At 49.8% G+C, this 20,226-nt stretch overlaps 3 protein-coding genes across 4 annotated transcripts; 1 reads left to right on the top strand and 2 right to left on the bottom strand.

Annotated features, from left to right (window-relative positions):
- The first annotated feature begins 4,097 nt into the window (after positions 1–4,097).
- On the top strand, positions 4,098–7,688 carry MVB12A (multivesicular body subunit 12A). 2 transcript variants are annotated; one of them, XM_011366831.2, is made up of 9 exons: positions 4,103–4,286; positions 4,376–4,474; positions 4,604–4,700; positions 5,689–5,815; positions 6,167–6,286; positions 6,359–6,465; positions 6,702–6,763; positions 7,104–7,160; positions 7,330–7,688. In XM_011366831.2, the coding sequence occupies exons 1-9, from the start codon at positions 4,203–4,205 to the stop codon at positions 7,390–7,392; spliced, it is 816 nt and encodes a 271-aa protein (XP_011365133.1). In that variant the 5' UTR covers positions 4,103–4,202; the 3' UTR covers positions 7,393–7,688. The 2 variants fall into 2 exon arrangements, with proteins under 2 accessions (XP_023390305.1, XP_011365133.1); XM_023534537.1 differs by lacking the exon at positions 7,104–7,160 and having other exon boundaries at positions 4,098–4,286.
- A 4,436-nt stretch (positions 7,689–12,124) lies between these two features.
- Positions 12,125–14,005, bottom strand: LOC105296677 (transmembrane protein 221-like). Its single transcript, XM_011366919.2, has 2 exons — positions 13,987–14,005; positions 12,125–12,710 (listed from the first exon to the last, which is right to left on the bottom strand). The coding sequence occupies exons 1-2, from the start codon at positions 14,003–14,005 to the stop codon at positions 12,223–12,225; spliced, it is 507 nt and encodes a 168-aa protein (XP_011365221.1). The 3' UTR covers positions 12,125–12,222.
- A 475-nt stretch (positions 14,006–14,480) lies between these two features.
- Positions 14,481–19,020, bottom strand: TMEM221 (transmembrane protein 221). The gene is made up of 3 exons (XM_011366830.2): positions 18,567–19,020; positions 17,349–17,434; positions 14,481–14,993 (listed from the first exon to the last, which is right to left on the bottom strand). The coding sequence occupies exons 1-3, from the start codon at positions 18,884–18,886 to the stop codon at positions 14,524–14,526; spliced, it is 876 nt and encodes a 291-aa protein (XP_011365132.1). The 5' UTR covers positions 18,887–19,020; the 3' UTR covers positions 14,481–14,523.
- Between the last annotated feature and the right edge of the window lie 1,206 nt (positions 19,021–20,226).

Genomic DNA, 20,226 nt, shown 5'->3' with positions numbered 1-20,226 from the left:
GGCCCTAATTGGGCCACATTCACTGCAGGAATGAAAGCCAAGATACTCCAGTCCAACCTCAGCACCTGGTAAGGGATGTGAATATCCATGCTGAGCCCAGTTGTGGGACAAAACATTTATGATGTTGGGCAATCTGTTGTTGATCTGGGGTAAAATGACAAACCCCAGGAACAGATACAGGCAAAGCCCGAGACAGAGGAGGAGCTCTAGAAGTCAAAAGGGTATCCCAATGGGCTGTAAAGGGATTGGTAACAGTAACCAGAAAGCAAATGTGGTTTGACCTCCTTGCTGTCAGGACTCTACCTGAAAAGATAAACCAACAACACAATCCTGTGTCGGTCAGCCCGTGGAAGCCTTAAAGCCTGAACAACAGTTCAGACCTGCCCCACTTTCCTACCATCCCTGATGCCCTGCCTGCTCCCATCCTATACAGGATGGGTGCCTTCTATACCCCGGGTATAGGATGACAGTCAAGATCACTTCCATGGGGAGAGTCATTCAGAGTGAATAGAGCTCACTATTCACTAGTCCACAAGAAATAAACAAAGATGACGGCTCTGGTGGATGCTGGAGCTCAGAGTAGTCTAAAATATGGTGACCATCAGAAGTTTTCTGGCTCCCTCAGCACTATTAATGGTTATGGAGAGCAAGTGGTTATGGCCAAGAAGATCCCTTTGACACTGCAAATTGGGCATTCTTCCCCCTGACAATATGAAGTTATTTTATTACCCATTTCCCCCGCTCTACTCCCATTTGGCAACCATCGGGTTGTTCTTTACTCTATGAGTTTGTTTCTATTTTGTTTTAATTATTAACTTTTTAAAAAGATTCTGCATATAAGTGAAATCATGTGGTATTTGTCTTTCTCTGTCTGACTTATTTCACTTAACATAATGCCCTCCAGGTCCATCCATGTTGTAGCAAATGTCAGGATTTCATATATATATATTTTTTATAGCTGAGTAATACAGCACATTTTCTTTAGCCATTCATCCATCAGTAGATGCCTAGGTTGCTTCCATATCTTGGCTATTGTAAGTAATGCTGCAATGAACATGGGGGTGCAGATAACTTTTCAAATTAGTGTTTTTATTTTCTTTAGATAAATACTCAGAAGTGGGATTGCTGAATCGTATGGTAGCTCTATTTTTTATTTTTCATTTTTAGGAAGCTCCATACTGTTTTTCATAGTGGCTGCACTGAAAATATGAGTTTTTTTTATCTCTCCAACACCAGAGAACATTGATATCCTACAAGGCAAACTCTATAAGCCTACCCAACCCCTCTATAGGTGAGTTCTGCCTTCAGTTGATAAAACCATTGCTGAGGGGAAATGCCAACTGGGAACCAGTAAGTCTACCACCCCTGCAAAGAGTGGTAACTATCAAACAGTATAAAATGTCTTGGGGGAAGGGCATAAGGAAATAAGAGAAACTATGTAAGAATTGCCTGAGTGGGTATTGTACACCCTGCTCGTAGTGCTTTTAACAGCCTGGTATGCTGAGGGGAAAAAACCAGATGGCCCATGGCAGATGACTGTCAACTACCAAAAATTGAATGAAGTGGTGTCGTCCCATCTATGAGGCTGTGCCCAACATTGCCACCATCTTAGATTCCTTGGTCACAGTCCTAGGAGTGTGCCAGCCTGTATTAGACTTAGCAAATGCTTTTTTCAGTGTATCTCTAGCCAATGAGTCACAAGATCAATTTGCCTTCAAATGGAAGGCACATTAAAAGGCCTTTCAAGTGCTTCTCCAGGGCTACCTGCACAGCCCCACAAGATGTCATGATATGGTAACCTGAGACCAGTCCCTGATCTCTTTCCCCACATCAGTAAAATCAGCCCACTATATTGATGAGATAATGTTGAAATTGAAGACTTGCTTTTGGTGCAGGACACTCTGCAGACTTTGCTGAAGCATCTGCAAGTGAGAGGGTGTGTGGTGAACCCACAGAAAATTCGAAGCCCAGGCACTGCTGTAAATTTTCTGGGAGTCGCATGGTTGGGTAAGGTGCTCATTGTCCTAGAGGCTGTAATTGACAAGGTGCAGGCTTATCCAACTAAGAATGTGTAAGAGGTGCATGTCTTTGTAGGAATTTTGGGGTTTTAGAAGACTTTTATTCCCCACCTGGCACAGTGCCTCTGCCCCTTATACTGCCAGGTTAAAAAAAAAAAAAAAAAGACATATGTGGGACTAGGGATCAGAGCAGTGAGCTGCTTTTGAGAAGAAAAAAAATACTAGTAAAGCAGATTGGAACTCTGGGCATCTCTCAAGCAAGGCTACCATTTGAGTTAGATGTGTCTGTGACTCAGAAAGATATAATTTGGGTGCTGTGGCAGAGACAACAGAAGGAGGGAGTGCTCCTAGGATTTTGGTCCCAGGCCTGGACCAAAGGGGCAGAAAGCTGATATACCCCTTAGAGCAATGGCTCCTAGCAGTGTACATGATATTCCTGTAGGTGGAGCCCCTCACAAAGGAACAGCATATTGTGGTAAGGGCAGGTTGAGAATATGGTTTTCCTTGGGCACAGCGAAGAGTCCCTCCCTCTGGTATTAAAACTTGCCAATCTCCCTTTCCTCAAGACCAGGTAGGCACGTTCTGTTTCCCACTGGTATGATCATTTGGCTGCCGTGTCTGTTCTCTCCATTGGCCTGGAGGACATTATAGCACACACAGAAACCCTTAGTTCATTCACCCAGCAAGCCTTAAATGATAGCCGACAAAGCCTGTCTTTACTGAATACTGAAATATCTCTAATGAGAAAAGCTGTCTTCCAAAATAGGATGGCCTTGGACATTAATACTGCCTCGCAAGGTGGCACCTCTGCCATTATTTGAGCAGAGTGTTGTGTGTTCATACGTGATGAGTCTGCTAATGTATGATTGTTATTAAATCACATGAGGACATGAGCGAATAAAAGTTCTGAGTGATCCAACCCCCAGCTTAGGGGACTTAATGGATCAATGATTCAGATAATGGGGCTCTTGGTTGAAGAAGTATTTTGGGAATCATCTTAATCCATGTTTTTCACACTAGGAGCCACTTCAAGGTACAACCTTGAGAGAGTAATGTGTTGTTGAGCCCATGTGGATGGTATACGTGACTGAACCCAGTTTTAAAATTCTGGTAGGTGATGTGAGATGTACTTGTCTTGTGGTGCCCAAGACAGGCCTCATATGTTATTAAACTGCCACTTACCAATCTGGAGTGGTCTGCCTCTTTCTTCTATCTCTTCTTGTCCTTTGTTCATGGTGCCCAGTTTCAGATGTCACCCCGGAACTCCTGAGGTTGCGAGCCAACATTTCTCTTAAGCGGTGAGACTAATGTGGACCCATGGGATGTTGGTGTCTGTATCTCATTATTAGGTCATCTTTTCTGGGATTTTTCCTTTGAGCACTGAGATTTGAATTTCATGTAATTTTCACATGTCACTACATATTCTTCTTCTTTGATCTCAATCATTTACAAAAATAGCATTTCTAACTTACAGGTCAGACAAAAAAGAGGGAGCAGGCCAACCCATGATATTGTAGAACTTTGGAAAATATAGGAGAGTAGATAATATCATGTTCCCTAATTTTCCATATTTCCCCCCCGAAAGGTGTACAAGCATGTTTCCATATTAAGTACTCTTATATCTCATTTAAAAATATTAATTGTATCTGAACAAGTCCTCAAGTTATATCAAGATTTCATGGCTTATGGAGGTCTATAATTTTCTTTATTTAAACTAATCGCTGCGTAACCCATGAAATTTCCTTTGATATGACTTTCCAGAACGATAATTGTGGGTTTTTCATATTTTTCAAATTTCTGGGGAAACCCAGAACCTGGCTCCACAGGACACGCTGATAACGCAAGGAATTCTGGGGAACGTAGTTCTGTTTTGCAGCGAGCGGGTACCCTGGTTCTGAGTAGGGACGTTTCCGGCGGAAATTGCTGGACATCAGAAGGAAGGGAGTAAGATTTCCGCAAACGTCTCTGCTTACAGACCAACCTGGGCGACGCACGAAGGGCGTGGCTCCGCATCCCCACACGATTGGCCGGCGGCTTTCCAGGCACGCGCAAACCGCACTTAATGGGCCCCGCCCTCGCAAAGCTGTCTGGGAGTTGTAGTTCGAACTCCTGCCCGAACTCGGTCTTCTGACAGCGTTTCAGAAATCCAAGGCGGTTCATCCACTTTGGCGCTTGGATCGGACTATGGATCTCGGGCACGACGCGGCGCCCCTGACTGGCCTGGTCTGGTCGTCAGCCTCGGCGGCTCCGCCGCGGGGATTCAGTGCGGTGAGCGGCGTCGGGGGACGGGGATTGAATGGGGGCAGGGGTTGCTGCAGTAGGGCAGGAGCCTGGCGCTGACCCGCGTCCCGCTGTAGATCTCTTGCACCGTGGAGGGAGCGCCCGCCAGTTTCGGCAAGAGCTTCGCACAGAAATCTGGTTACTTCCTGTGTCTCAGTACCTTGGGCAATTTGGAGGTAAGGAGTGCCCATCTCCGGGATCCCCAGGGTCCGCCCACTCCCCCGTTCATTCGCCGGGCCCTATGCCAGGCGCGTCGTCCCCGCAGCTGAGTGACTCTCCCTGTATTCCCCACCCCGCTCCCCCAGAATCCGCAGGAGAACGTGGTGGCCGATATCCAGATCCTGGTAGACAAGAGCCCCCTCCCGCCGGGCTTCTCCCCGGTCTGCGACCCCCTGGACTCCAGTGAGGCCCGCGTCGAAAGCTGGGGGTGGTGGAGGGCACGTTTGCGTTCCTGCGTGGAGGACTTGGAAGTGGGGTGGAGGGACAACAGGCGCGTGATTTCTGAGTCTCCGCCGCTCCCTCAGTGCACTGGGTGATGACAGGGTTGGCTGAGGACTCAGAGCCCTTTTCTAGGGCGGAGTGATGGACCCTGCCCTGCGTAAAAATGTGCAATTGGCACAGTCTGTACTAGAGTAACAATTGCGACCTGTTTTATTGCTGTTACTGCTACATTTTCTGAACCACGCGTAGTTCTCTTTTTTCATTTCTAGGCTTTTGCACACTCCGATTCCTCTGCTTGGAGCACCCTTTCCCTACTCTTTGGGTTAGCTAATGCTTTGCCCTCCACACTCTTCCTCTTCTGTCCACTGCACTCTTGGTGCTGCGCTCCCAGCCCCGACGGCACTGCTTTCTAACCACGCAGCTCCCCCCGCCTCCTACCGTGTCTTGTCATTTATATTTGATTTTCAGGGTAGATTTATTGTTAGTGGAGTTGGCAAACTTTTTCTGTAAAGGGCCAGTTAGTAAATGTTTTAGGTTTTGTAGGCCAGGTGGTGTCTGTTGCATATTCTTTTTTTTTTTTCCCTCCATAATCCTTTAAAAATGTAAAAGCCAATTTTTAGCTCATGAGCCCTACAAAAATGGACATTGGGTGGGATTTGGCTCATAGGCACCCAGTTCTGTTTGATTCCACAGTTACCCACTCTCGCTGTGGTACACACAGTCACCCAATGAATGCTCCTCCATGTCACCAAAGATGAGCCTGTCCCAATGACTCCTAAAGGCTGCATGGAGTCCCCTTCTATGGTCATACCGTTTCTGATTTAACCACCACCCTAACACCATCCAGGTGATTGCCTTAAACAGCACCTTGGCCAGTGTCGTCTTGGAGCCATCTTTGGTTCCCTTCCCTGCTTTTTCTTTTTCTCACTCCCCTACCCCCTCACTCTAGAGGCCTCCATGTCCAAGAAGAAGCGCATGTGTGTGAAGTTGGTGCCCCTGGGTGCCGCGGACACAGCTGTGTTTGACATTCGGCTGAGTGGGAAGACCAAGACTGTGCCTGGATACCTGCGAGTAGGGTAGGATTGTCCCCCAGCCTCTGGCCTCCTTCCTTGCCCTCTGCTCCCACATGTACACCTCTGACCCTCAGGGACCCCTCTGAGGCCTCCCGTTTCTTCTACCGCCTCTCTCTGCCTCAGTTTTCACATGTTAAAACAGGATCATAGGGCCAGCGTGAGAAATAAATGAGTTGGTGTGTCTGAAGTGCACACTACGGCCATGGGACCCAGAAGTTGCTTAGGATGTGGGCTGAAATGCTGAAAGGAAAATTCCCCAAAAGGCAAGGTCACTCAGAGGTCTGGGTTCCTCTTTCCTTCTCCTGTTCTCAGCCCTGGCTGCACCAGAACTCCTCCCCTCCTTCCCTCTTCTAGGGACATGGGTGGCTTTGCCATCTGGTGCAAGAAAGCAAAGGCCCCCCGGCCAGTACCCAAGCCCCGAGCTCTCAGCCGGGATATGCAGGGCCTCTCCCTGGACCCACCGAACAAGCCCAGGTGAGTCCTGGGCTCGGGGATGGAGGTGGTAATGGGGGTCAGTCCTGACCTGGGCTGTCTGGTCCCCACCAGCAAGGGCGGCTTCCCGGAGCGGACGCTGTCGAGACTGGGCTCGCGGGCTTCTACCCTGCGGAGGAGTGACTCCATATATGAGGCTTCCAACCTCTATGGCATCTCAGGTGAGTGCAGAGTGAGAAACTGAGGCACAAGGGTGGGGTGAGACTGGCCAAAATTTACATAGCCTGGAAGAGGCAGGGCCAAGATTGGAACCAGGCCTGGCTCCACCCCCATTCTATAGAAACTGGGCAGGGGGAAGGGAGCCTTCCGGGTTGGCCTCTCGGGTGGGGTGGACAGCAGCCAGGCTCCAAGCCTCCTGCCCCTCAGCTCCTTACCCTCTGCACCATGCTTTCCTCAGCCATGGATGGAGTTCCCTTCACGCTGCATCCCCGATTCGAGGGCAAGAGCTGTGGCCCCCTGGTGAGTCTGGGCCCTGGGGAGCCTGGATCTGACGTTGCCCATCACCTTTCTAGCACCCGAGTGCAGTGAGCGTCATCCATGCACTTAGCCCCCTAGCACAGAGGCCCACATTCCTGTGTTAGGGGAGGCTGGAAGCCAATGGAGGTGTGGGATGGAGGGTCTCTGTCTGGAATGGAGAAGTCAGGTAGGGTAGCTGGATGCTGATGGGTAGAGGCTGTGGCAGGAAGAGGGAAGGGATATTCAGGCAAATACTGAGGGGTGCCCTCCTTGAAGATAAGGAAATGTGGGTTCCAAGTGGGGGGGGGTCTAGACCCAAAACTGATCCGCCCCTGCCCACCAGGCCTTCTCTGCCTTTGCTGATCTTACCATCAAGTCGCTGGCGGACATTGAGGAGGAGGTGCGTGCAGGGGTGGGGAGGGGGTCCTATGACCACCGCCACACTGCCCCAGTCTCCCCCAGCCTCACCCCACCTCTCCAAGGCTAGAGGTTGCTCAGTCCCTAAGTGACCCCTCATTTCTTGGGCACCCTCCATACACCCCCTCACTGTGCACTCTCCCCTCCCCCAGTACAACTACGGCTTCGTGGTGGAGAAAACAGCAGCCGCACGCCTGCCTCCCAGCGTGTCATAGCCCTTTGCCTGCCCCAGGGAAGAGCCCCTTGCCCGACACATGCTGGACTGGCAGCTGTCCACCCCACCTCATGTTGGGGACCTTGGTGGCACAAGGCATTCTGGACTGTCAGCCATGTGGAGCTGCCGCCCTGAAGGAGGGGGCGGACCTGGCTGCTCGGTGATGGGGTCTCCTGTCCTGGGCCCTGTAGGGCAGGGGTTGGGGGCTGGACGGAAACCAGTGCCTTGAAGTTATTTGTGTCTAAATTTGGAGTGGCGTCCTCCTGGCAATAAATGCTGTGCTGTCTGCTCTCTGGAGTCCTTTTCCTGGCCCTAGGTCTTCTGTGGCTCCTGGTCTTCACCTTGCACATGGACCACAAGCTGGGCTGGCAAGTGGATGAAATCCTATAGGGGAGGTGGTGCTGTTGCCACTTCCATCCCACAGAATGGGAAACTGAGGCTCAGTGAAGCCCCGATCTAGGATTCTAGATCACAGAAGACTGGTCCTGCCCCTCTATTCTTGTGCATAACAGTAATAGTAGTAACAGCTACCGTTTATTACAGGGACCATGTCCTGAGCCCCTGTGGCATGGTCTCTCACCCAGTCCTCCTACAGCCCCATGGGGAGCCCCTGCTTTGTCACCATTTTACAGGTAGGAAAACTGAGGCAGGGGGCGGTTAAGATCAGCTGAGATTAGAACTCAGAGCCTGCCCTCAACCAGCAGGCTTTCCTCTTCTGCGTTCCTTTTCTTCCCCTGTGCTGTGGATACAAACAGTCGACTCTTATTTGCAGTAGTTATGTTTTATAAAGTTGTTGTGAAAATTGAATTGGATTCCTTGGGAAAATAGGTAGGTTCTCATGAGTCTGGTCACATCTTTGTCAAGTGATCAATACATAACTTTGTTCTGTGTGTTTCGGGACACTTTGTTTATTATACATGCTGCTGATCTGTCAACATCGAACTCACTGCCCACAGCATTAACTCAGGCCTGAACAAAGCTCATCTAACAGGCATTTTCTCTGGAAGGCACATCGTAGCCTTCTTGAGCTTAGGGACAGCAGACAGCCCTTCAGCACTATGCTCAGGGGCCTTTTAAACCAGTAAAATACCAAGGAAAAGTACAAAAACATGAAAAACGTGCCACTAAATAGACTACGAAAGGCTGTGTTTACAGGGACAAGAAAGCAGAGCATCACCTTGTTCTACCTCAGCTGGGAACCTGCGCTTGCCGTGACTCATGAAAGTACCAGGAGTCTTGATTTTGGAATTACAAATAAATTTTGTCCAGAAGGAGAACTTACAAATACAGAACCTGCGAATGATGAGGGTCAACTGTATTTGCGAAATTAACTGCCCCAGGCTGGGGCTGTCCTTCTGCCACATGTGCGCTTCTCCCTTCTCTGGTCTGCCCCACATCCCTGTAGCATCAGGGTGGCCCAGGTTCTGCTGCCATTAGGAACATACCCAGATCTCTGGCTCAGAAAGGCCAAGGCTTATTTCTTGTCCATATCACGTGCCCACGGAGAGGCGTCAGCAGACTGCTGGTCGTAGTTGTGCGGAAATCCACTTAGAGAGTGGCCCCCATCTCACCCTGACAGCAGGGACGAACTCAGAAAGGTCTTGCACTGTCAGTTAAGTCCCCGGGCAGCCGTGAATATCTTGTTCAAGTTCTGCTCACAGCTCATTGGCCAGAATGGGGCCCACAGGGTCTGGAAGGGACAGGCCACCAACCTGGGCCCTTGTGTCTAACAATACTGCCCTGGGGGTCTGAGGGGCAGACTTCCCTGCACAGGTGTCTGAGGGAAGCGGGTTCCTTCCTCTGATCTGAGGAAAGAGGCAAGCCTCTGCTCTGGGAATCTGGGAAGACAAATGTCCCAGAGGGGGTGGGGGATCATGCAAAAGATACCCCCTCCCCCACACACTCAGCTGCCTTGGGAAAACTAGGCCTCTGGTGCTATCTCCCACATCTACCCCTCTGGGCACAGCCGGCCTCTGCCAGGTTCCACCCAGGCTGCTCTGGCACCGGCCTGGGAATCCAATGCGGCAGGGAAGCAAAGGCCGTTTGTTTTCCCTGGTCACCTCAGCCACCCCGAAACCAGCCCTGGATCACTTTCCAGGGCGTCCGTCTATGATTGGGGCTCCCGGGTGACCTAACTGGACCAGACATTGTGTGACTAAAATCCCAACCCTCTGAACCCTGCTGGGCCTGGACCCTCACAGCCTCCAGAAGGGGCTGGGGCCACAACAATCCTAACAGCCCCAGGCTGAGCTGACATCGGTCTCAGGATACAGAGGAGGGAGCCAAAACCTTAGTTTTCCTTCCTTTTGCTCAAACCTGGCTGCTGAGCCAGGCATCTCAGAGACCTGGGTATGAGAGGGATGTTTCTAGAGAGCTGTGGTCCCAGCTCCACTGCTCACTAGCTAGTGACCCTGATCAGTGACTCAACGTCTCTGTATTTTCAGAACATTTCATCACCCCCAAAGGAGACCCTATCCCCGTTATCAGTCATTCCCCCATCCCTGTCCCCCAGCCCCTGGTAACTGCCAATCTGCTTTCTGTCTCTCGATTTGCCTGTTCTGGATGTTTTATGTAGATAAAATCGTACAAAATGTGACCTTTTGTGTCTGGCTTTTCACTCAGTGTGATGGTTTCAATGTTCATCCATGTTGTAGTGTGTGTCAGTGCTTCTTTCCTTTTTATGGCTGAGTCATATTCTGTTGTGTGGATGGACCACATTTTATTCATCCATTCATCAGTTGATGGACATGGGTTTTTGGTGATTGTGACTCGTGCTGCTGTGAACATTGCATGTGTAAGGATTTGTTTGAATACCTGTTTTCAATTCTTTTAGGCCTCCTAAATTTTGTATCTCCACCCTATTCTTGGCCCTGGGGATGAGGCCAAGGGATCCAGCTTCTAGTTCCCCTGACCAGTCCAGGAGATGAGGCCCTCTGCACTGGCAGCCAGACAGGGGTGCTTCCTCTTCGTTCTCCCCTCTCCCTCACCCTGAGTCCTCAGGACCTGCCCCATTTCAGGGAGTTCTCAGAAACTTGAGTCTCCAGTGTTCCTCAAGTACTTGTTCCTTCTGGGTCCCTGTGTGATGGGGTTCCAGCCATTGCTGCCACGTGGCCTCACTTCTTGGGCTTCAGTTTCCTTGTCTGTGAGTGGAGTTGTCCTGAAGATTAGCTGAGGCCGGAAAGCACCTGGCCCGTGCCTACAGTACCAGGCATTTGATAAAGATGTGATATTTATTCTTATTTTATCATTTTCATTGATATTAATTATGCTCGCCAAGAGCCCATGCTTACTGGGCACCCACACGTCAGGTACCACATGGGACGCTCATGTACATAATCTCGATCCCACTTCACCAGCAAGGAGGAAGTTTGTGCAGCTTCCCAGGAGCTCAGGGAGGAGGTGGTCAATGTTGCTGGGGCACCCAGGTCTGTGATCACCTGGGTCACTACCCGGGCTCAGGCTTGGGAACCAGCGCCCCTTCTGGGTGCTGTCACTTCTCTGCTCATTGGGAAGGGTCCCAGGGGGGCTTCAAGCCACTGTGTGGCTGAGCCTCTTCTGCTCCCTGGGCCCCAGAGTCCCCATGTGGCCCAGGAAGAGACAGGCTGGAAGACTTCTGGGGACATGTGTCCATTTGGGGTAGGGGTGGAGGGTAAGGCCATCCCCATCCCCAGTGAAATTGATAAGCATGAAGATTTGTGGGAGATGGGTCCCAGACTGAGGTCTACAAGGGGTATGCCCTCTGCCCCCCACTCCTGCCTTCCCCATCTCCATTTCTGTCACCCCATCCTCTCGCCTCCAGTGGGTTTGACCATGCACATTCAGGTGTGGCCCAAGTGATATGAAATAGTGAAGGTTGGAGTTTATTTGTGGGTTCTGCCAGAAGGGAGTGGGGCCAGGGCCTCTGGAGACCTCTGAGGCTCCAAGCTATTCTCTCCATAGCCCTGTCAGTTTCATGAGCCCCAGAAGCTGGCCATCAACCCCCCCTTTTCCTGCCACCAGGCATCCCAACTGACAGCAGCACAAGCTGACATGAATTGAGGACATGAATTGTACACAGGCTCCCAGAATGGCTTACACGGAGTCTCATGAGAACCCTAGGCAGAGGGACCCCTTCCATCTCCATTTTATAGACAAGGAAACTGAGATACAGAATGGTAGAGATCTTAGCCCCAGACTCACAGCCAGGAGTCTGGGTGCAGCCCTCCAGGGATGCTGTGGCCCTGGACTGCTCTGAGCTCTGCACACACAGGTTTCAAATGCTCACAGCCTGGAAGGAGTCGCAGAGACTTGCACTGTCAGCAGCATGGGGGTTACAGGACCCAGGTTCGAATCCTGATTCTGATGCTCAGTACTGGCCGGGGGACCCCTGGTGAGTCTCTGCCCTTCTCTGGGTCTCGGTTTCCTCATCTGTAAAATGGACGGAGACATTTAGAAAGCTACTGTCTAAGCCCCACCCTTCCCTCCTGCCTATCATAGAACCTCATTTTATCTGTACAGTTATATTTCCCAGCCTCCCCTGCAGCAAGGTGTGGCCATATTACTTTGCTCTGGTCAGTGAGATATAAGCAGAAGGGTCCCGAGACCTCCTAGGAAGGCTTCCAAAAGATGCTGAGCTAGCCCTGGTCTCTGCCCTTCCCTTCAAGTGAGGAGATGAAGGCTGGAGCCCTGGCAGCCATCTTGTGCCATGTGGCAAACTTGAGGACAAATCCAGGGATGCTGTGAACTGAAAGAGGAATCAACTTATACTGCTAGTGTGGCAGATCCTGGACCTATCTCTACAGAGTCCTCTTCCTGCTGCCTGACACCAGCTCTCTATCTTTGATCCCCGGGCTTACACCAGTGTGGAGTCCTTCCCTGAACCCCCTGGCTTGTGGCTCAGCATACTGCGCATCTCATAGGTAACCCCTTCCCAGTGCCCCCCACCAGTTGACAGCATCCGGTGCATTCGGGATGCAGGCAGGCTGCTCTCCCAGCCTCCCCCAGTGGCTGCAGGTGCTGTGGAAGTGACTGTGGCTCTGAGGGTGTCCCCAGGTTCTAGGCGGAATGAATAGGGGGTTCGGTGGTGAGTACCCTGCTGAGGCTGAGCCCTGGGGCTGGTCTTGGAGACTTCAGCTGGGCGGACAGGGTCGTCTTCAAAATGTGGTGGGGACAGTTCGTGTAGGCCACGGCGGGTGGCCTGGGCAGCCCGGAGCAGAGTGTGGGTCAGTGCAGCCACCAGGGCCAGGGCGCCCAAGCCGAGGATGGAGGCGGTTGCTGCTCCTGTCTCGATCTCGAAGAGCAGCAGGGCGTAGATAGACAGTGCTGGGGAAGGAAATATTTCTCATTTATTCAGTCAACAAATGCTTGTTCCCCAAGCCCTGGGAGAGCTCCCCAAACAGGGTTCAGGCATTCAAAATGATTAACTTACTAGGCACATGGATTACCCTACAATCCTCTCACACCCCACAAATACATCATTGTGATGTCGATTTTACTATAAAAGGTTAAATTTTATATTTATGTGTATTTTACCATGATGAAAACAACTGAGATCTCAGGCTTTCTGAATCCCTGTGATTGGCCTTGAGTGAATCACAGACCCTCTCTGGTTTTGGTTTGCTGATCTGAACAAGATGGTTGGTGACCTGTCCTTGAAGACCTGTACTTGTCATTCTGCTCAGCATCCAGTTAGCATCTTTCTTTACTATAGGTACTGTCCTATGCATTATAGGACATTTAGCAGTGTCTACCCACTAGATACCAGTAGTACCTTCTTCTTGCCCTGTTGTGACAACCAAAAATGTCTCCAGATAGTGCCAAATGTCCCCTGGGGTGCAGAATCAGCCCCCATTGAGAATGGCTAGTCCAGTCCCTACCCCCATTCTTGTAGCTGGTCTAGGAGCTCTGACCCACCCCTGTGGCATCAGTGATGGTACAGTGTATGGTACAGGATTAGCCAATTAGATAATTGTTTCCCCTGACTGTAGTGATTGGTTCAGGGCTATAGCATGACCCAAAGCTCAGCCAATCAGATTCAGCCCTGGGACTTTTGCTTGGGATATGGGGATGGAAGAATTTTCTTACTGCAGCCCCTGGGGAACTAGTAGGAGAAAAGCCTGGAGCTGACAGAGGTCTTCTTGGCTCTATGTGGACTGTTTTTATGTTTTCTCTGGCTCTGCACACTTGCTTTTAAAGATCCACACTGCATCGTGTCTGACATTAAAGTGAGGCCAAGGACTTTTTTTGCTCTAAACATTCTTGAAAAGGTCTTTATAATTATTCTTTTGGATCTGGTTGGCAATGAATGGAGGATTGGCTGGACATGCTGGGGAATTCTTGCTGAGTGAGGTCACCTAACCTCAAAAAAAATCTAAATGGGAGCTGAACGAATTCTTAATTTAACACTTAATGAGGCTGACATGATTACCTTTTTTTGCCCTTTGTGAGTTTCCTCATATTTTAGAATGAGGACGTTTTATTCTCTGAGTCGCCAATAGTTTTGTCATCTAGTGAAAAGACTGGAGGTTGTAGGTATTGTGTCAAAAATGAAGCATCTTTCTCTCTGGCCCCCACTCCTGCCTTCCCCATCTCCATTTCTGTCACCCCATCCTCTCGCCTCCAGTGGGTTTGACCATGTTGCACATTCAGGTGTGGCCCAAGTGATATGAAATAGTGAAGGTTGGAGTTTATTTGTGGGTTCTGCCAGAAGGGAGTGGGGCCAGGGCCTCTGGAGACCTCTGAGGCTCCAAGCTATTCTCTCCATAGCCCTGTCAGTTTCATGAGCCCCAGAAGCTGGCCATCAACCCCCCCTTTTCCTGCCACCAGGCATCCCAACTGACAGCAGCACAAGCTGACATGAATTGAGGACATGAATTGTACACAGGCTCCCAGAATGGCTTACACGGAGTCTCATGAGAACCCTAGGCAGAGGGACCCCTTCCATCTCCATTTTATAGACAAGGAAACTGAGATACAGAATGGTAGAGATCTTAGCCCCAGACTCACAGCCAGGAGTCTGGGTGCAGCCCTCCAGGGATGCTGTGAACTGAAAGAGGAATCAACTTATACTGCTAGTGTGGCAGATCCTGGACCTATCTCTACAGAGTCCTCTTCCTGCTGCCTGACACCAGCTCTCTATCTTTGATCCCCGGGCTTACACCAGTGTGGAGTCCTTCCCTGAACCCCCTGGCTTGTGGCTCAGCATACTGCGCATCTCATAGGTAACCCCTTCCCAGTGCCCCCCACCAGTTGACAGCATCCGGTGCATTCGGGATGCAGGCAGGCTGCTCTCCCAGCCTCCCCCAGTGGCTGCAGGTGCTGTGGAAGTGACTGTGGCTCTGAGGGTGTCCCCAGGTTCTAGGCGGAATGAATAGGGGGTTCGGTGGTGAGTACCCTGCTGAGGCTGAGCCCTGGGGCTGGTCTTGGAGACTTCAGCTGGGCGGACAGGGTCGTCTTCAAAATGTGGTGGGGACAGTTCGTGCAGGCCACGGCGGGTGGCCTGGGCAGCCCGGAGCAGAGTGTGGGTCAGTGCAGCCACCAGGGCCAGGGCGCCCAAGCCGAGGATGGAGGCGGTTGCTGCTCCTGTCTCGATCTCGAAGAGCAGCAGGGCGTAGATAGACAGTGCTGGGGAAGGAAATATTTCTCATTTATTCAGTCAACAAATGCTTGTTCCCCAAGCCCTGGGAGAGCTCCCCAAACAGGGTTCAGGCATTCAAAATGATTAACTTACTAGGCACATGGATTACCCTACAATCCTCTCACACCCCACAAATACATCATTGTGATGTCGATTTTACTATAAAAGGTTAAATTTTATATTTATGTGTATTTTACCATGATGAAAACAACTGAGATCTCAGGCTTTCTGAATCCCTGTGATTGGCCTTGAGTGAATCACAGACCCTCTCTGGTTTTGGTTTGCTGATCTGAACAAGATGGTTGGTGACCTGTCCTTGAAGACCTGTACTTGTCATTCTGCTCAGCATCCAGTTAGCATCTTTCTTTACTATAGGTACTGTCCTATGCATTATAGGACATTTAGCAGTGTCTACCCACTAGATACCAGTAGTACCTTCTTCTTGCCCTGTTGTGACAACCAAAAATGTCTCCAGATAGTGCCAAATGTCCCCTGGGGTGCAGAATCAGCCCCCATTGAGAATGGCTAGTCCAGTCCCTACCCCCATTCTTGTAGCTGGTCTAGGAGCTCTGACCCACCCCTGTGGCATCAGTGATGGTACAGTGTATGGTACAGGATTAGCCAATTAGATAATTGTTTCCCCTGACTGTAGTGATTGGTTCAGGGCTATAGCATGACCCAAAGCTCAGCCAATCAGATTCAGCCCTGGGACTTTTGCTTGGGATATGGGGATGGAAGAATTTTCTTACTGCAGCCCCTGGGGAACTAGTAGGAGAAAAGCCTGGAGCTGACAGAGGTCTTCTTGGCTCTATGTGGACTGTTTTTATGTTTTCTCTGGCTCTGCACACTTGCTTTTAAAGATCCACACTGCATCGTGTCTGACATTAAAGTGAGGCCAAGGACTTTTTTTGCTCTAAACATTCTTGAAAAGGTCTTTATAATTATTCTTTTGGATCTGGTTGGCAATGAATGGAGGATTGGCTGGACATGCTGGGGAATTCTTGCTGAGTGAGGTCACCTAACCTCAAAAAAAATCTAAATGGGAGCTGAACGAATTCTTAATTTAACACTTAATGAGGCTGACATGATTACCTTTTTTTGCCCTTTGTGAGTTTCCTCATATTTTAGAATGAGGACGTTTTATTCTCTGAGTCGCCAATAGTTTTGTCATCTAGTGAAAAGACTGGAGGTTGTAGGTATTGTGTCAAAAATGAAGCATCTTTCTCAGGGGACAGTAGGTGAAGAGGTGAAGCAAGAGGCATTTCTGATGACCTCATTTGAGCACCTGGATCCAGCTACACCTGAGGCCAACAACCCCTGACCTTTCCAGATAGATGAGTCACCCCATCCACTCTCTAAAAAAAAAAAAAAAACAAAACCCTACATCTGGAGCATTTTATTAAGTCAAACAACAAAAGTTATGCAGAGTTCTCTGAATTTTATATACAGATTCCTACAATGAGCCCTAGGCTCACATCTCATAAATACATATTTTAAATGGAACTTTTAATATTCTATTTCTATGAGACTAAGAAAAAAAAAGTGATAGTAAATCCCTGTTTTTCATTCAGTCGAGTATTTTTTCTTCCAGTAAAACAGTTGTTTATTGGGCTGCCAAGGATCTGATATGACTCAGCATGCGGTTTGAAGACCATCAACACATTTTTCAAGACAACAACAAAATATAAGATGTCAGGAATCTCTAAAGAAACTTGATGATTTGATGCCTTTACCAGCATGTGTGGGTGAGAGAACATCGATCTAAGAAAAGTTATTATATATCAGGGAAGGAAAGACAGTGTGGAGTGTCCTCTGGCACTCGGCTAATTATTTTTACTCTGCTTCATGTTTTGGGATTAAACTTGCATTTCTAGTTTATAAAGCATTCCCCCCCCACCTTAAGTCATTCTTGAGCTGGAAGTTCTGATATTTGTAACCCAAACAGTTTTTGCTAAGGCCGATCTCCGAAATACTATCTCTAGAAACCACCAAGGACATAGAAACTTTTGTTCAAAGCAAATGCAGAAAACTGATAACTCAGAAGTGTTCTGAGGATAAGTACCATTTATGGAACCCCCCACTAGATACTATCTGTGGGCTTTTGTGGGGATTAACTCAGAATCCTCTCAGCAATTCTATAAGGCAACAAACAGTTATCCCATTGTACCGATGAGGAAACAGTCACAGGAGAATTTTCCCAAGGTCTTAGAGTGAGAAAATGTCAGAGCCAAGAGTTCAACACAGGCAGGGTGACTCCAGAGCCGATCCCAATTATAGGGCCATTACCCCCGGCCACCTCAACCCAGGGCCCTATACCCCATATCCTATTCCCCAGCACAAACCTGCTAAGTAGACCGAGACCCCGCAGCAGAAGAGGCCGAGGGCCACGTGTCTGAGGAGGCGGCAGTCATAGAGAAACCAGTCAGACCTGGGAGGGAGGTGGGCGGGAAGAAAAAGGACTCAGAAAGTAGAGCTGGCTGGGGAAGGACAGAGTGGTGTAGCTTTGGGGAAAATGAGATCTACGTGAGGATCCAACCATCCATCCACCCACCTGTCCATCTCTCATTCATCTACCTACTCATCCATCCTTCCAGGTAAATGTCTACCACCATTTACCATCTATCCATCCCCATTGATTATTCAAGCATGCAGCCACCCATTCATTTAACTCTGTGAATCTATCCATCCATTAATCCATCCATTCATCACCCACCCACCCATCTATCCACCCATTGTCCATCTCCCATTCACCATCTACTGATCCAACTAACCATCCACCTGTCCACCCATCCATCCACCATCCATTCCCCTCCCCTGTAACCCGTCCATATACATCAGTCCATTCAAACATCCAACACTCATGAAGCAGTTGTTATGTACAGATACTTGCTAGACACTTGCCTTCCATTATTTTACAGGCCATAATCTTATTTGGGAGAAACTGCCATAATCTTATTTGGGAGAAACTGTGGTTTACTTGCTACCAATGATAATAGAAACAGATTCCCAAGAGCTGACACTGACTGAGGACCTAGTTTTGGGTCTGTCACGGTGCTACAGGCTTCAGCGTTGCGCACTCTCCCTTCTCCAGTCCCGTGAGATCAGAAAATGGAGGCTCTGAGGGTTGCCAACATCAGTCACTTCCCACCAGTGCAACGAAAGTTGCCTCCTCTCGGGTCTCTCTGTAATTAGAGCTTAATGTTCCATAAATGACAAGCGCTTTTAACACTAGAGCTAGCTGACCCCAGGCCCTCTCTGAACCTTGCTTGCTACATCTGTAAAATGGGGGAGGGGCGGGGAGTCGGATGCAGTAGTGGTGGCACCTGCTGCAAATTTTCAACTAATATAGAACAGAGGAAGGGAGGCAAGGATGGAAGAAAAGGGGAGAGAGGGAAGGAAGGAGGGAGGGAGGGAGGCAGGGAGAGAAGATAAAGAGATGGGAGGAATGGATGGAGGAAGGGAGGGAGGAAAGTTCTTTTTCAACCTGGCGCCCAGAGAAAATCAGTGGCTCGCCAGGGCTCGCCCAGCCGACGGCCGGGCGGAGGGGCCATTCCTCCTACCTGCCTGGACCAGGCCCCCTGGCCAGCTCGGCGCCCAGGTGGCCGCAGAGTGCGGCAAGCAGCAGGCAAGTGAGGCCCAGTACCAGGGAGAGGGCGGCGAGCGCAGCGGCCAGAGGCAGCAGTGCCCCGGCCGCGTCCTCAGGCAGCCCCGGGCCGGCCCCCAGCTCTGGGCCCAGCCCGTCGGCGCGCGGTCCCCGCAGCTCCGCGCGGCCCGCCTGCAGCTGGAACAGCAGCTGCGCGCCCAGCGCCGCCAGCACGGCCGCTGGGACGCCCAGCAGGATCATCGCGGCCAGCACCCGGCTGCCGTACGAGCGGGCCATGGCAGGGGTCCTGCGGAGCCTGGGGGCAGTGGAGGAGTCTGTGAGATTTTCGAGGAGCAAGGAGGTTGGGGGAACTCCGAGAGGCCAGAGGGAGGCGGGGTCGCAGGGGTGTCTGAAAGTTGGGAGCTGCAGGGGTCTCGGGGTGCCGGTAGCAGTGGGAAGGATAAAGCTCCGCGAAAACTTAGGACAGTCTTTTTTGCTCCCTCTCTGTACCCTGCGGGCGCCCCCTCCCGGCCTCCAGGTGCTGGGGGGCGGGGCCAAGAAGGGGCGGGGCCAACCCTTGAGGGGCAAGTGTGTGGTGGCCCCATCTAGGAGCCCCACAGGCCCCTAAACTTATTAAATTATTCCCCACCGCTCCCTTCTTTCTTCATCTATCTATCTATTTATTTATTTATTTAAAAAGAATCTTGAACAAGTTTTTAATTCACTTTGATATTTGGTTCTACCTGTAGACCTTGCAATTGTGATTTCCATCGGTCACCTCCTTTCAGGGCTTTGCAGAAATGTCACCTCCTATGTGAGGCCTTCCTGGACTCCCATCCCGAACAGGAACCCCTGTCCTTCGCTGCTAGGCTTTGTTCTAACCATAGGCACGTTTTTGGTCATTATTATTTTTTTTAAGTTTTAAAAATGGAGGTGAAATTTACATGACATAAATTCACCATTTTAGAGTGAACAATTCAGTGGCATTTAGTGCACTCACAATGTTGTGCAACCTCTGGCTCTGGTATATTTTCATCACCCCAAAGGGAGACCCCGTCCTCAATTAGCAGTCACTCCCATTCCCCTCCCTCCGCTTTTGTCAACCACTAATCTATTTTCTGTCTCTATGCTTTTGCTTGTGCTGGACATTTCACATAAGTGGATTCATACACAATATGGTCATAGTGTCTGGCTTCCTTCACTCAGTATAGCATTTTCAAGGTTCATCCATGTCGTGGTGTGTACCGGTGTTTCATTCCTTTTCATGGCTGAGTAATATTCTATTGTATGGATAGACCACATTGTGTTCACATTTGGGTTGTTTCCACCTTTTGTGACTAGTGCTGCTATGAATGTTCTTGAACCATGATTTGTTTGAGTCCCTCTTTTCATTTATTTTGGGTATATACCAGGAGTGGAATGGCTGAGTCATATGGTCATTCTATATTTAACTTATTGAGCAACTGCCTGTGCACCTGTTTTCCACAGTGACTGCATCATTTTACATTACCAGCTGCAGTGCAGAAGGGTTCCGATTTCCTTATTCTCCCACCAATACTTGTTATTTTCTTTTTCTTTTTGCTTGAGATATATATATATATATCTCGAGCTATATATATATATCTCAAGCTGTATAT

The sequence above is a fragment of the Pteropus vampyrus genome, unplaced genomic scaffold (assembly GCF_000151845.1).
Source record: "Pteropus vampyrus isolate Shadow unplaced genomic scaffold, Pvam_2.0 Scaffold126, whole genome shotgun sequence".
Lineage (NCBI taxonomy): Eukaryota > Metazoa > Chordata > Mammalia > Chiroptera > Pteropodidae > Pteropus > Pteropus vampyrus.
This window is presented reverse-complemented; position numbering and strand designations above follow the sequence as displayed.

What these genes read in the sequence shown, in the direction of transcription:
- TMEM221 (XM_011366830.2), bottom strand. Translation starts at nt 18,886, where the DNA reads ATGGCCCGCTCGTACGGCAGCCGGGTGCTGGCCGCGATGATCCTGCTG. An exon ending in AGGGGGCCTGGTCCAGGCAG is followed by an intron (nt 17,435 to 18,566) that starts GTAGGAGGAATG and finishes CCTCCCTCCCAG; the next exon opens with GTCTGACTGGTTTCTCTATG. An exon ending in GGTCTCGGTCTACTTAGCAG is followed by an intron (nt 14,994 to 17,348) that starts GTTTGTGCTGGG and finishes TTCCTTCCCCAG; the next exon opens with CACTGTCTATCTACGCCCTG.
- MVB12A (XM_011366831.2), top strand. Translation starts at nt 4,203, where the DNA reads ATGGATCTCGGGCACGACGCGGCGCCCCTGACTGGCCTGGTCTGGTCG. An exon ending in CGCCGCGGGGATTCAGTGCG is followed by an intron (nt 4,287 to 4,375) that starts GTGAGCGGCGTC and finishes GTCCCGCTGTAG; the next exon opens with ATCTCTTGCACCGTGGAGGG. An exon ending in CAACCTCTATGGCATCTCAG is followed by an intron (nt 6,466 to 6,701) that starts GTGAGTGCAGAG and finishes TGCTTTCCTCAG; the next exon opens with CCATGGATGGAGTTCCCTTC.